This window comes from Suillus fuscotomentosus (assembly GCF_016647785.1).
Source record: "Suillus fuscotomentosus strain FC203 chromosome Unknown F5891scaffold_27, whole genome shotgun sequence".
NCBI lineage: Eukaryota > Fungi > Basidiomycota > Agaricomycetes > Boletales > Suillaceae > Suillus > Suillus fuscotomentosus.
The window spans coordinates 237,262-250,748 of NW_024539539.1; the positions used below are offsets into that span (position 1 = coordinate 237,262).

Here is a 13,487-nt window from a genome sequence, read left to right on the forward strand (position 1 = left end):
AATTGTAGACGGTCCCCACAGACACGCCAGCCCAGTCGGATATGTCTTCGGTGGTTGCGGCATTGCCATAATGGCCAGCGCCATTGAGAAACATGGCGAACTGTATTGGGACGGGGAGTTGGGGGTTATTCGAATTATTGTAGAAGATGGCGTGTCCTTGAATCAACTTTGTAAGTTCTTCAAACACATCCGCATCAACACGGAGCTTGCGACGGAATTTTTCAGGTGAGAATAGAGCCCACTCCTTCAGCAGGTGTAGCTGAGGCGCGCGACTCAGAGATGGACAGAAATCAAGGACCCGACATTTCTCCACCTCGTCGTGGAGTGCAGTGATTGCATCGGCAAACTGAGTAAAGACTCATTCCCACATATCTGGGATGTCACGCGATAGGAACTCGGAGTATGCAGTTGAGAGTGACGTCAGAGAGTTGTCTGACAAGGCAGAGGTAATCGACGACATAGGGGACACTGGGGATACTGGCCATGTTGGTGATGCGGTCCGTATACTAACATCTGAGCCACTACGGCCATTGGCAGCGCCATCAGATTCCTTATCAGAGTCTTCATCATCGTCTTCATCTAATAGTTGATCTACCATAAACTCAATTAGTTCCATATAACGTGCGATGGTGAGATCATTGCTCGTTTTTTTGAGACTACGAAGCAGCTTCTTTCGATCAGATTCTTGGGGCATACTAGATGGAGTTGCAGAACACTATAGCAGGTGCCAGGAGATGATGGTCACAGTACAACGTTTAGGGTTTATTTGTCAGCATCGGAGCGTCAATAATACCGGCAACTCGCAAATCTTTGACCTTTCAAAATTCTACGAAGTTAACTTTGAGAACCACTATTGCTCATACACTGAGCATTTCGCCTTGTGCTATCATCATTAGCCATACTCTGCTCTAGCCACTTTTAAAAAAAATCGACAAAACAGCTACAGCAGTTTTACCGGAAAGTTTTACAATGGATAGACTCCACTCGGATCCTAGGTTTTCAGTTTGCCCAGACTTCATGTCCGAAAGGTATCGAGTCAGTCGGATCAGCATGGTGACAGCCAACATCACCGAAGCCCAGGCCGCCGACACCCTTCGCAACATATGGGTGACCACCAATGAAGACTTGTGTTTACAATGGCAACAACAACTTGCAGAAGACGACAGACTGAAAGCAGAGAAGCAGCGTTTAGACGAAGAAGATCAGGAACATCAACGAGCAGCTTTGCAACTTGAAGAAGCTACAGCGCGCGCAGATGAAAAGAAGAAAAACCGTCTAAAACACATTCCAATGCCCATGCGCCCTCGTCCCTTCGCCAATGACGAAGAAGCCTTAATTTCAGAGTTCGCAACACGCAAACTGGGTATATACCAGAATTTTGGAATGGACCGTCCGTCCCGTCCCACCCCAAATTTGGATCCGGAATTCCTCCGAAATTTCGGAATATACTTTTGGGCTTGGAAATTTGAGCGTCAGATGCCAGTTGCGCATCACGCCCTGCTCGTTGCTCGTTGCTCGTCGTCACTTGGCGTTGTTTATGCTAACGGACTTTCTGCTCCACTCTATGCTGGAAACAGGCCCTGAGGCAAGGTTAGTCCAATCTTTGCCTTCTCCAGGCCAGCACTCCCTTGCTCACTGCTAGTCTATGAATTCCTTTGGGTGCCGCTCAACTTACAGGCAGCCTGGAGCTGTCTTTCATGCTGTCCTCAGGCATTCTGGCAGTATGCCCCCGCCCACAGTATTCCCCCGCCCTCAGGAATATAAAAGAGCCCTGTTCATCGATATCAACCCGCCGCGTTTCATTTCTCTCTCATCGTTCTGCATCTTTCTCTCTATCTTGTCACACTGTTACTCTGTCCAGACGCTTGTGATGCCACGCCCCGCAGCTCAGCCCCCCACAGGCCCACGTCCCACGTATGAAGTGTCATGCACAACATGCGATAAACCATGTCCATGGATGGTGTGCAAATCCAATGAACATGGAAACCATGGCCATTGGCAAGCGATTGTAAGTTCTTTCCTCCATCTTCTTTGACTGCAGTATGTGTTGATGGGATACACAGTGTTTTGATGTCGGTCAGGATGGTACAAAGTGCAACTTTGTGCACTTCGGATCGCCATGATCCTCTCTGGCACTTGTTGCCCACGCTCATACCCATCAGCGAACCAGAAGCGCCCACCTGCCGGTGCCAAAGCGTGTGTGCATGGTTGTGGGCTGTACCAACACCCGTGTCAATAAGAACTGTGCTCGGTCAACTTGCCGCAAACACTGCAGGCGCCTAGGCGGCTACCACCTTATCGACCACATTGGCGATCCAAATGGTGCTGAAGGGTTGGAGCTCGAAGATGATCCTGGGCAGCCATTATGCAACTTTGGTGCCGATGAGTCCCATATTCCTGCATCCACCGAGCATCTGTCGCGTTCACCATCTCCTCAGCTGCATGATGTATCAAGTGTTGTGCCCGTTGTCGAGGCTCACATTGAGCATCTGCCTGATGACCTGCAAGCACAGAAGCTGACAAAGGCTCGAACTGTACCTGCACGCAATTGCACCTCCCCAGAGAATGGCCCCTGCTATCATATGCAAATGCCTGAAGTCTTCACAGCGCAGCTAGCAGAAACATCCAAACACGAGGAAGAACAGCGTCAGCGCCGTGCTGACGAGATCGAGGTGCAGAATCGTGCACGGTACCATACAGTTGTGTATTCCTGGGTAAAGGTTAGTTGCTCCTTCTCTGCTATGCAGTAGACACTGATCATCACACTCACAGGACAGTGGTCAGCCCAACATGTTTGAGTTCCAGTCAGGCACACCGTCATTTACTTGGCCTCACTTATCACTAAACCATCAAGTTATATCCCTGATGGGACTAGCCGCTGCAAGGGTCGATGAAGGGGTGGGTGCCGCCTTCCATCATTCATGTATGGAATCATCAACGACGAGAATGGCGAGGTGTACAGCCAGACTACCTTATCACTGTCGTCGAAGGCCAACTGGTCCTCCTGAAGAACCCAAACGTAACTCAATGTGTGGATCTTGATAGCTGTATCCGAAGTATCAACGACTCTCCACCTAACCTCCGCTCTCACTTGGCTGCCGATCGTGCTGCAGTCCGTGAGGAGCTGTGTCAGCACCATAACGTCTTACCTGCACCTAATGAAGTTGTCTTCCATGCTCATTCTCGTTCTCAGCTGCATCACACTCAGGACGATGCCAAGATGAGCGCCTCGCCATCTGAGTTGGAGGTCGAGGCCTTGTTGCTGTCAAAGGGCAAGGGTAAAGCCAAACCTCTGTCGGAAGCTTCGCCTAGTCCTCCTCCTGCCAAGCCTCATTCTGTTATGCACTCAAATAGATCTGTTATGCGGAGCCCTAAGAGGGGCGTCGTCCGCTAATGTTCGTGACGTAACTGGAAGGGTCCGGTGTAGCGACTGAGACTGGTGACGACGAGTCGGCAGATATCAGAGACGCGCATGTCACGTGACTTCTAAGATGGCTGTCTTTGAAGTTACTGACGTTCTCAAAGTAAGGACAGTCTTGTCCGAACGATGAGTAGTCGATCGAGGTAGACTTAGGCACGATGAGCACCTAAGAAAAGATACTAGAGACTGAAGCTGAGGGGGCTTCAGAGGGAAGTATGTTCGAGGGAAGATTGAGTAGATTCAAGTTAGGGAATCTAGTACAGGGTGACCGACTACTTATACTAAGTGGAAAGGGTTAAGGGCAAGGCTACCATACTGTAGGTAAGGGCAAAGGGGAAACAGAAAGGGTATAGGTACGCTGGTAGCAGAGCCTGATTAGTGATGTGAGGTTGAATGCGGAATGAGACTGAGAAATGTTGGAATGAGCCAATGGTAAATGATACAATGCGCAGCACGCATGAGCCAGAGGAAAGATAAGACAAGATAAGGAAAGCCACATTGGTGGTACGAGTCAGAACGAGTCATAGCCCGAAGGCATGTGCGCACGTTGGTGCGATAGGAGGGGGATGAGGGACGGGAACGGTCCCGAGGATCCGGTCAACGGATAGTCGGTAGAGAAGTATGAGCCGGAGGCATACGAGGGCGAGGACGAAGGGGAAAAATGATAGGGGGGCCATGTAGCCGATGTTACTTGTAACACATTCCAGACAACCCTCCTTATCATATTCAGCATATTCTGTTCCATCTTTTGGGACACTGTCTCTGCCTGCCAAACCTTCCAAATGGAACATTCGCCATCGCAGTCCACATAGTCCCACAACCAGTGACTCCAGCCCACCTCATACTCGTCGTAAACCACTCGAACGGGCCACTGCACGCCCTTCAGTAGGTTCTTCGAGGGCTCATGCAGCCATATCTGGAGGCACACTCTCCGATACGATTGATGTGGACAACAATGTCAAGGTCTGGCCAGGAGATTTCTATGCCTGTGATATTGCCAAGGGCTTCAGACTTTGCGAGACAATCAGTAAGCGTCGCCAAGGTGTCGCCAAGGTGTTCCAGAAGATGTTTGGGGTCCCTTACACTAGCACAACATTTCATGCTCACAAGAGGCGTTGGGCGGATGCGCCTGCCAATGTTACAGATAGGTTTGTCAAGGCTGGGCGAACAGAAGATGGTTTATGGTCAAAGTTCATGACAGAGACCCGGTCCTGAGTTCCTCGAAGGTATTTTCATTCATCTCATTGTCTGGTATTAGCAGCATTTGTCTTAGTTATCTCATGTCTCTTTGTCTTAGTCTCATGTCGCTGTCCATCTCATGTCTATCTCTTAGGCTGTCTCGCGCCTCTTTGTTTTAGCTCATCCCGCGTCAATTAAATCATGTGTCTCCTCCATCTTTTAGTTCATCTGAGAGTGACCACTGCTAGCAGTGGCCCAGTGAAAATCAGTCGGACGGCCTGGCAAGAAACCCTCAGTTTAGGCGAGGATGAGCTTGCCTGGTGTCTGACAGGCTTTGGACATATAGCTACCTGCTGTAATGTAGTTTTTTTGACTTAATTGATACGAGATCGTCTGTGACGGTTTTAACATTATCCTGTGCGGCGCGCCCTCAAAACCTCAAAATGAGTTAGCTACACCTAAGATTCCTATTGTAGATATTTTCTTTGTTGACGCGATTGCTTTCCTTGGGCAGCTTAGAAAAGGAAAGCAATTGCATCAACAAAGAAAATGTAGTTAGCTATACCCTACATCTATAGTACTGTAAGGTATTGTAGATATTTTCTTTGTTGACGCAATTGCTTTCCTTTTCTAAGCAGCCCAAGGAAAGCAATCGCGTCAACAAAGAAAATGTAGTTAGCTATACCCTACAGTATAGGTATAGCTAACTACATTTTCTTTGTTGATGCGATTGCTTTCCTACAGTATACTAGGTATAGCTAACTACATGGGCCGCTTAGAGGGGCCAGCCCACCCCCAAAACCATTCATGTTAAGAGCTCTGCCTCAGAGGTAAGTCAGCTATACCTATACTGTAGGGTATTAAAGATATTTTCTTCGGTTAACACGAACAGTTTTGAGGGCGGGTTACAGTACTATAGATGTAGGGTATAGCTAACTACATTTTCTTTGTTGACGTGATTGCTTTCCTTTTCTAAGTGGCCCAAGGAAAGCAATCAGCATCAACAAAGAAAATATCTACAATAGGAATCTTAGGTGTAGCTAACTCATTTTGAGGTTTTGAGGGCGCGCCTGCACAGGATAATGTCAAGGCCGTCACGGATGATCTCGTATCAATTAAGTCAAAAAAACTACATTACAGCAGGTAGCTATATGTCCAAAGCCTGTCAGACACCAGGCGAACTCATCCTTGCCCAAACTGAGGGTTTCTTGCCAGTCCTCTCCAATTTTTTCAACATCTCCTGGTTCCTGCATAAGATCATTTCGTCGAGAAAGAAGTCAAACTTCACTGGCTTCATGCCTCGCGTGATAGGATTGAATTTACCGAACCAGGAGTTAGTCTGTTCGCAAGCGGAAGAGTTAAAGTACCACTCCCCGTCATCCATCTTGAGCTCCGGAAATGCGGCAGGGTTGCAGTTCTCTTGGAAGAACGTGTCTTGCTTTGAATGTTTGCACTCAAAGTGGAAGACGTCGATGGAAAGGCCGATGTCTTGAAAGAATGGGTCGTTCTGGACGTGCAGCGCAAGTCAGCAGTTATTATCAAAGAACACATGTGTTGAGCACATCTCTGGGTCCCTGAAGACATGGCGAATAAATTCAGCAACACTCCCCACTCCCTCAGCATTGTGCATAGTCTCACGAGCGTGAATCATTCCGCAAGGCACAACAATCAGCTCCTCACAATGAGTATAGTTGCGGGTGAACTGCGCACGAAGTCTCTTCTTCTTTCCCAATTTCACATCATACTCCTCCTCTCCAATTACTTGCGTTGCGTCATCGTCATCTCCGTCATCGTCGTCTCCAACTTGGACATTTGCAAGACGCCTGTGGATAGCCCTTGAACACTCGAGGTGTTTATGCAGACGGAAGTGAGACTTGCCCCACAGAGTGTGCAGTGCTTCAGACTCCTGGTGTGCGGGGATGTCGCAAGTGAGGCTACCTGATATCACAGATCATGCACAGCCTTTGATTGCACATTGCTCAAGGCGTGCAGAGTGGACGTAACAAAAGCGGTCTTGAGGAGTACGGAGATGGACCCAGCAGTTGGGGACAGAGCAGCACGGACGGCTCACAACGACACCATCCACCACAATGACAGAGACTAGTTTGTTGGCTGTAAAAATGTGAGTGCAGAGCAGCACTGCAAGAAGCATACATACTTATATCACCATGACTGTAAATACGGGTACACTTAGCACAAAAGTGCCGACGAGCAAGTGGTTGGTTATAGGTCCGCATGCGTCGGTTCCTGTCTGACATCGCCTTGATGAAGCGCTCGTTCTGGTTGACAGTCTGACTGACGTCGAGGAGACAATGGCGTTCGCAGCAATCTTCAAGCAGTGTGCAAATGATAAAGGTGTTCCAGACATGGTCCATAGTTATGTCCTTGCTAAACCATTTTGTGCCTGGGAACTGTGTGGACTCTGCATTCGCAAGTGCGATGTTATAGATGTGTGTGCAGTTGGTTGCTGATGTACTAAGTGTATGGTCAGTGAGGGCAGATTCAGAACGTGCGCATGCATACCAGGAAGCATGCATCATGGCCTTCCATAACCTCACTACTCCATAGTCAACAAAGTAGTGATCCGCAATCTGCACAACATCTGGCAGTGCGGTGGTGTAATTATAGTAAATGCGTCAGTCACCGGTGACCTTGTAGTTTGCGTGATAAGTCGTCTTGCAGGCTGAGGGGAATTTAGCGGCTGCATTAAGTCAGGTTGTCGAATAGACGTAGCACTCACATTCACAATACAGTTGAACACTGTAGGCAGGGACCGTACCAGAGCGGCCAAAATAGACCACCTTGTGCTGTTCAGCCTTGCTGAGCATCAAGCCTTTTTGTGTGCAATCACAGGTGGAATTGGGACACATCTTGAATGGTGGATAGAACGTGTGTCGTGCTATTGAATTGATTCATTCAGCTTTGTGGACACATGATGAAAAAACACTCACTAAGGCCATGAGGGTGTCTGTGTATCTTGAATAAGTCTTTCATCTTCTCATGAACAGCAAAATTTCCAGCCCAAATACTACTCTTCAGGACACTCCAACACATCTTCACAGATGCAACTTGCAATTTGCAGGCGGCACTGAGGAAAGAAACAATACTGGGAGGAAGAAATAAGGGTGGCTTGCATATGTTGTGTGTAGCCGGCTGCATGAGAATGATATCGTCCTTGAGGCCGGTCGCCAATGAGGCAAACATGAATGTGACCTCTAACGACAGGCCAGGGATACCTGCAAGACTATCAGTGACACATTTCAATGTGATCATCATTTGCCGGACGATGCGGATGGATGGGACAGATGGGACAGATGGAACAGGCTGGACGGGACGGGCTGGACGGGTGGGACAGAACTTTCAAACTTTCAGGTTCCCTCCAAACTGGACAAAGGTCAGTATATAGAATTGTACTACTGGACAAATCATGGACTCGACGATGCAATGGTCAACTACCATACTCGTGACGATGATAGCTTAGTTCCTACCACCGGCGAAGACGGTTCCACAGTTTGGATAAGCTCTGCATCCTCTAAACCGGCATCAGGCATCATAGCGGATAGACACTTATCCCCAGCAGATTTCGCACAAGCTATTCCTCGCATAGTCGCGGCTCTAGAAGAGCACGACTGGCCTCAACAACGTGTGCTGATGCTCGCCCAATTCTGGGGAGCCATCATGCTACATTGTTACTGGAACTCTCGTGACTCATTAGCTCAACGAGCCATCATGCTATTCCAGGAAGAGCAACGCAGAGCGTGGCACAATGCTATTCCATCCTCAAAAGGTGCTTGGGATATTTCAGTCATCGATGAGCCAACCCTTGCGCGCACCTTCGAGCGGGTTTATCGTGCCTCGCTCATTCGTTCTGATGTGCACAGACAAGATACTCAGGTTAGCACCTCCTTTTTCAATTACTTTGAAATCTTTCTAATTGTATTCCCTTTCTCCTCACAATCACATCGAACCAACCACGTTTAAAAATATTCAAACTGGTGTTTTTCGCGTTATGCCTTACCTTGATCGGTCCTTTGAACCCATCAATGTGTTTACTCATCTTTGCGATACATTGCATTTGCGTTTGCATTTATGCCTTTCATGTATACCATCTCCAGCCACGACACTCAAGGGAAGAGTTGCGCAGCAACCACAGAGATCACTCCTCACAGCACAGCTCGAGACATTTGAAGAGGTCACCATCTCAATCCGCCAGGAGGCGCTCGCATTTACCAAGGGACAATCACAACACCTCTGGCAACCAATCAGGTTTTCAAGACAGCGCATACGGCAATCGTGCCCCAGCCGTGTGCGCCGTCTGTCTGGGGACCCATGGCCACAAATTCATCGAATGCGTCGCCGAACGCTTATGGAACAACAAATTTCCTGCCTCGTCAATGCGCTCTGGAAAGTCCTTGCTCGTACGGAACTCAGACAAAACACTTTGTGTCGATTGGCAAAGATCACGCGGATGCAACAGTCGGCATCACGACGAACACCATGTGTGCTCCGGGTGTCTTGCCACATCACATGGAGCTCAGTCATGTGGTCGGGCTCAGAAAACTTCACCCTCTCACACCATACAATCATCGGGAATGGGAGCTTCAACTTTGTAAATACGATCTTCTTAATGAGTATCCCAATCTATCAGAAGGTCTACGGTCTGGATTCAACTTGCACATACCCATCGTTCTTCACATGCAATCTCCCCCAAATAGTGCATCACTCACCATCTTTCGCACCGCCTTCAACAAAATTCTGGAACATGAACTTACCACTGGACGGTACATCGGCCCGTTATCACAAGACAGCCTCAATGCTCTTCTGGGTCCTTTCCAATCATCTCCGATCTCCATCATCCCCAAAGCAGGAAAACCTGGAAAGTTCTGCGTTATCCAGAATTTTTCATTCCCCGCCAACACATCTCTGGCTCATCCTAACCCTTCCATCAACTCCAGTGTCAATTCAGATGACTTCCCTTGCACTTGGGGAACATTCGACACCATATGTACCATCATTCGTTCTCTTCCACCTGGCTCTCAAGCAGCCACGCGCGACGTCGCTGAAGCTTATCGTACCATTCCTCTACATCACTCACAATGGGCAGCAGCCATGGTTCGCCTTCCTGACGATGATTTGTGTGTTGACACTTGCGTATCCTTCGGTATGGGTCCATCAGCTGGTGTCTATGGACACGTTGCTGATGCCGGAGCAGACTTACTTCGCACAGGTGGAATCGGACCCCTGGCTAAATGGGTGGGTGATCATTTATTCTTTCGCATATGACGCGAGCATCTTCTTACTTACAATGAACATCGGAAGAACCTGCACGATCTCCTGGAGGCCAACGGGAAGTCACGGTCAGGAGGGCGTCTGTGGTATGAAAGTGGGCCTTTGGATGATGGTAGCTTTGACATCCATGCAGAAAATTGCAAGTTTCCCCTGCGTGATCTTTCTGATTCCTTGCCGAGGTCTGACATCGATGCAGACTTCACGTTTGCGTTCGAAGACATCACCAGATTGTCTCGTCTCTTGGGAATACTGTGGGAGCTCACGAAAGACACGCTATTCAGCTTCGTGGCGCTCTATCTGGGCTTTCTCTGGGACATCTCGCGCTTATCAGTCCGGTTATCTCCCGAGAAACAAGCGAAGTATCTACTTGCCATCACAGACTGGCGCTCACACGCGACACACACGCTACTCGACATCCAACGGCTCTACGGGAAATTGTTGCACTCATGCCTGGTGGTCCCAGCGGGACGTGCGTACCTCAGTGGATTGGAGACCATGCTCGGAGTCAGTCACGATAGCCCTTTCGTGCCACGTCACTCCAATCATCATCTCAACAAAGAGCTCGAGTGGTGGGAAGAATGTCTCAATCACCCCTTCGTGGGATGCCTCATCACACAGCCCTCCTCCCTCATCGACTTACAGGCCTTCTCAGATGCAAGTACATCCTTCGGCATTGCAATTACTCTCAATGGGCATTGGCGAGCCTGGCGTCTGCTGCCTGGATGGCAAACATGCAGAGGTCAGCGTGACATTGGGTGGGCTGAGTGCATGGGGTTCGAGCTCCTCGTACATGCCATCCTCAACGGTCATCAACCCAGCATCCACAAACACTTCTGGTTGTTCTGCGACAACCAGGGAGTGGTTGATGGATGGAAGAACCACCGCAGCCACAACTGAGCCACCAACCTTGTGTTTCGTCGCATCCACAGCTTGCTGGAGTCAATCGGCGGTGAAACCTCCTTCCACTTACAGTACGTTCCTAGCGCAGACAACCCAGCAGACGATCCATCACGAGGAGTCTTCCCTCCATGTTGGTTCCTCCTACCCCCAATCGCCCTCCCAGGAGATCTCTGCCAATTTCTCATTGACATCGAACCCTCCACCGAATCTGATTGTCCCCGCGTCTTCGATTCGCAGCAAAGTGTTGATGAAGTGGTTGACACAGAGAACGACGGCTACTGGGGAGAACAACTCCTCCAACTACAAGATTTCTGGCAGGAATAGACCCACCAAGTTTGTGAAACCACCCCCCTTCATTGTCTCCTCTGCCAGTGCATCAGTTCGTCCCTACAAACCAGACTTAACACCCGTCATGTCGCCTCTTAGACCGCATTGTTTAGCATGGGATAGGCTAAGGCTATGGGTACCAGGAATATCACGGTCTCTGTTAGATCATGCAGGTTCACCAGTAACAATATCCGAGAATGACCTCGACCGCATACTGACTGTGATCACGCACTCCCACGCTCCCAGCACCAGAGAATCCTACGGCTCGGGTCTTCTGGTGTTTCACGTCTTTTGTGACTCCAGGAATGTCCCAGAGTCCCAACGCTGCCCAGCGTCTTCAATCTTGATTCTCGCGTTCATCGCTTCCTGTGCCAGGCTATATTCAGGAAAAACACTCGAGAACTACTTATATTCCATGAGAGCTTGGCACCTGTTACATGGCCAAGCTTGGCGAGTCGAACAAGATCAGATATCCTTAGCACTAGAAGGAGGTAAACGTCTCGCTCCTGCAGCTTCCACATGTCCAAAACGGGAACCCTTCACCACGTCACTCATCATTCACCTCCATTCAGCGCTAGATCTATCCACATCTCTACACGCTGCAGTATACGCATGTCTCACCACATCTTTCTTCACGCTCGCACACACTGGCAAGTTTACAGTACCCTCTCTGCGAAGCTTCGATCCGCTGGTACACGTACGAGTAAGTGACATGAGAGACGAAACAGATCGCAATGGTTTCCGTGTGACCATGTTCCACTTACCTTGTACCAAGGTTGCACTTGCTGGCGAAGATGTCTATTGGGCCGCTCAAACAGGCATGATTGATCCCCTCGCTGCCATGAAAAATCACCTCGACATTAACAAACTGTCCGCCGGAGATGTCTTATTTAGCTGGAGACATTGGTCAGGACTACGTCCTTTGACGAGGTCACAATTCCTGCAATGCTTGCAGACGGCCAGCGATAGTCTGGGTGGAGGAGCTCTCAAAGGACATGGCATCCGCATCGGAGGGACCTTAGAATACCTATTGAGGGGGGTACCCTTCGAATCAGTGAAAACAATCAGACGCTGGTCAAGCGACGCCTTCCTTTTATATCTCCGTCGACATGCAGTGATACTAGCGCCCTACTTACAGGACCGCCCAGTCTTAGAACCGTTTATGCGCTATGCGCTACCTTAATTTTCGTAAGTTCCATGTTGTCTCCTAAAGCTTGGGGTCAAGCTGACGCTAGATGCGTTGTCACGCTCCTAATTATAGGGAATCTCAGCTCGCTCTTGCCCCTCCTAAGAAGAGACCTGTCTCATGTTTCGGTCGAAAACCCCTTCGGGGTTTTGCCCAAACTCTCGTTGAATATGTTGTCTGCCTTTTGCATAGTTCTTACTTCAGTTTACCATTGTTAGTCAGCACCTAATAATATGATTCGCGTGTTCTTTCCCTTGATCATATTCAACTTCTGAACAATAAGCATAGACGCTTACTAAGCCAGCATTTGATTTTTAGCGGCGCTTTTCCTCACGGGCGTATGGATTGATCCTTTTCGAACGAGCATGTCTGGCTTGGATGCAATCATTAATTGCAAAGCTCCTAGTCCATAGGAACTGTTCAAGACCAACCCTAGCCTTTATATAGCCTCAAGGCTATATAATACTCTCAGCCAACAACTGCCACGTCCTTTGTCTTCTCCCATCTGCACCATATCAGACACTCACAACGCCGACATATCTGCCCTGATACCACCTGGTGATATCCTCATTCACGCAGGTGATCTCACTCATTCTGGCACTCCACATGAGCTCCAGATCACCTTTGACTGGCTAGTCTCCCTTCCACATGAACACAAAATCATCATAGCCAGTAATCACGATACGTACCTTCAGACAGCCAAGGGTCATTCATGGGTCCACACATGACGAGAGTGTGCATCATCTATCCAGAGGACGAGGCTCACACTATCCAAGTGCGCAGTTGCATTAACTCTTTGATCCGCGCTTCCTGGATTTTGGCCCCGTACGCGATCGCTTTCGCCTCAATGTCTGCGACCTTGATTTTCTCCCCCCTTCTCTTGAATTCTTGGATGAGGTATTGCGACACATCAGGCATATCATAGGACTTTGCATTCCCTCTCTTTCCGGCCTTCTCCAATTTGGCTACCAGACAGTACATCTATGGCGCAGCGAGCATTTTAAGTCCAGGTTCATTAAAGATGACTACACCATTGCTAATTGCTTCGTTGTAGAGATTGGTTTTAGTGTTGGAAGCGATGAAAAGTGCAGTCACGACCGTGGCAGGACCACATCAAAATAGCTACACACCAACATAAGAATGAAAACCTTGGCCGCCTCTTTCGCTGCCCTCATCCTTCTCTGA

At 48.9% G+C, this 13,487-nt stretch overlaps 6 protein-coding genes across 6 annotated transcripts; 5 read left to right on the forward strand and 1 right to left on the reverse strand.

Moving 5' to 3' along the window:
• Positions 1 to 990: 990 nt before the first annotated feature.
• On the forward strand, positions 991 to 1,362 carry F5891DRAFT_923102 (uncharacterized protein; the record flags this gene model as incomplete). Its single annotated transcript, XM_041373820.1, has 1 exon — positions 991 to 1,362. A coding segment is annotated over one exon (372 nt), but the record flags the coding sequence as incomplete, so codon positions are not given.
• A 757-nt stretch (positions 1,363 to 2,119) lies between these two features.
• F5891DRAFT_1188672 (uncharacterized protein) lies at positions 2,120 to 3,394 on the forward strand (the record flags this gene model as incomplete). The annotated part of the gene is made up of 4 exons (XM_041367030.1): positions 2,120 to 2,196; positions 2,276 to 2,720; positions 2,773 to 2,898; positions 2,963 to 3,394. The coding sequence occupies 4 exons, from the start codon at positions 2,120 to 2,122 to the stop codon at positions 3,392 to 3,394; spliced, it is 1,080 nt and encodes a 359-aa protein (XP_041225933.1).
• Positions 3,395 to 4,105: 711 nt separating this feature from the next.
• On the forward strand, positions 4,106 to 4,636 carry F5891DRAFT_1188673 (uncharacterized protein; the record flags this gene model as incomplete). Its single annotated transcript, XM_041367031.1, has 1 exon — positions 4,106 to 4,636. One exon carries the CDS (start codon positions 4,106 to 4,108, stop codon positions 4,634 to 4,636), a length of 531 nt encoding a protein of 176 aa, XP_041225934.1.
• Positions 4,637 to 5,765: 1,129 nt separating this feature from the next.
• F5891DRAFT_1188674 (uncharacterized protein) lies at positions 5,766 to 7,804 on the reverse strand (the record flags this gene model as incomplete). The annotated part of the gene is made up of 8 exons (XM_041367032.1): positions 5,766 to 6,107; positions 6,150 to 6,506; positions 6,560 to 6,613; positions 6,672 to 6,712; positions 6,759 to 7,075; positions 7,124 to 7,202; positions 7,380 to 7,499; positions 7,552 to 7,804. 8 exons carry the CDS (start codon positions 7,802 to 7,804, stop codon positions 5,766 to 5,768), a joined length of 1,563 nt encoding a protein of 520 aa, XP_041225935.1.
• Positions 7,805 to 7,981: 177 nt separating this feature from the next.
• On the forward strand, positions 7,982 to 8,581 carry F5891DRAFT_952215 (uncharacterized protein; the record flags this gene model as incomplete). The annotated part of the gene is made up of 1 exon (XM_041375096.1): positions 7,982 to 8,581. A coding segment is annotated over one exon (600 nt), but the record flags the coding sequence as incomplete, so codon positions are not given.
• Positions 8,582 to 12,748: 4,167 nt separating this feature from the next.
• Positions 12,749 to 12,964, forward strand: F5891DRAFT_925923 (uncharacterized protein; the record flags this gene model as incomplete). Its single annotated transcript, XM_041373869.1, has 1 exon — positions 12,749 to 12,964. A coding segment is annotated over one exon (216 nt), but the record flags the coding sequence as incomplete, so codon positions are not given.
• Positions 12,965 to 13,487: the final 523 nt, after the last annotated feature.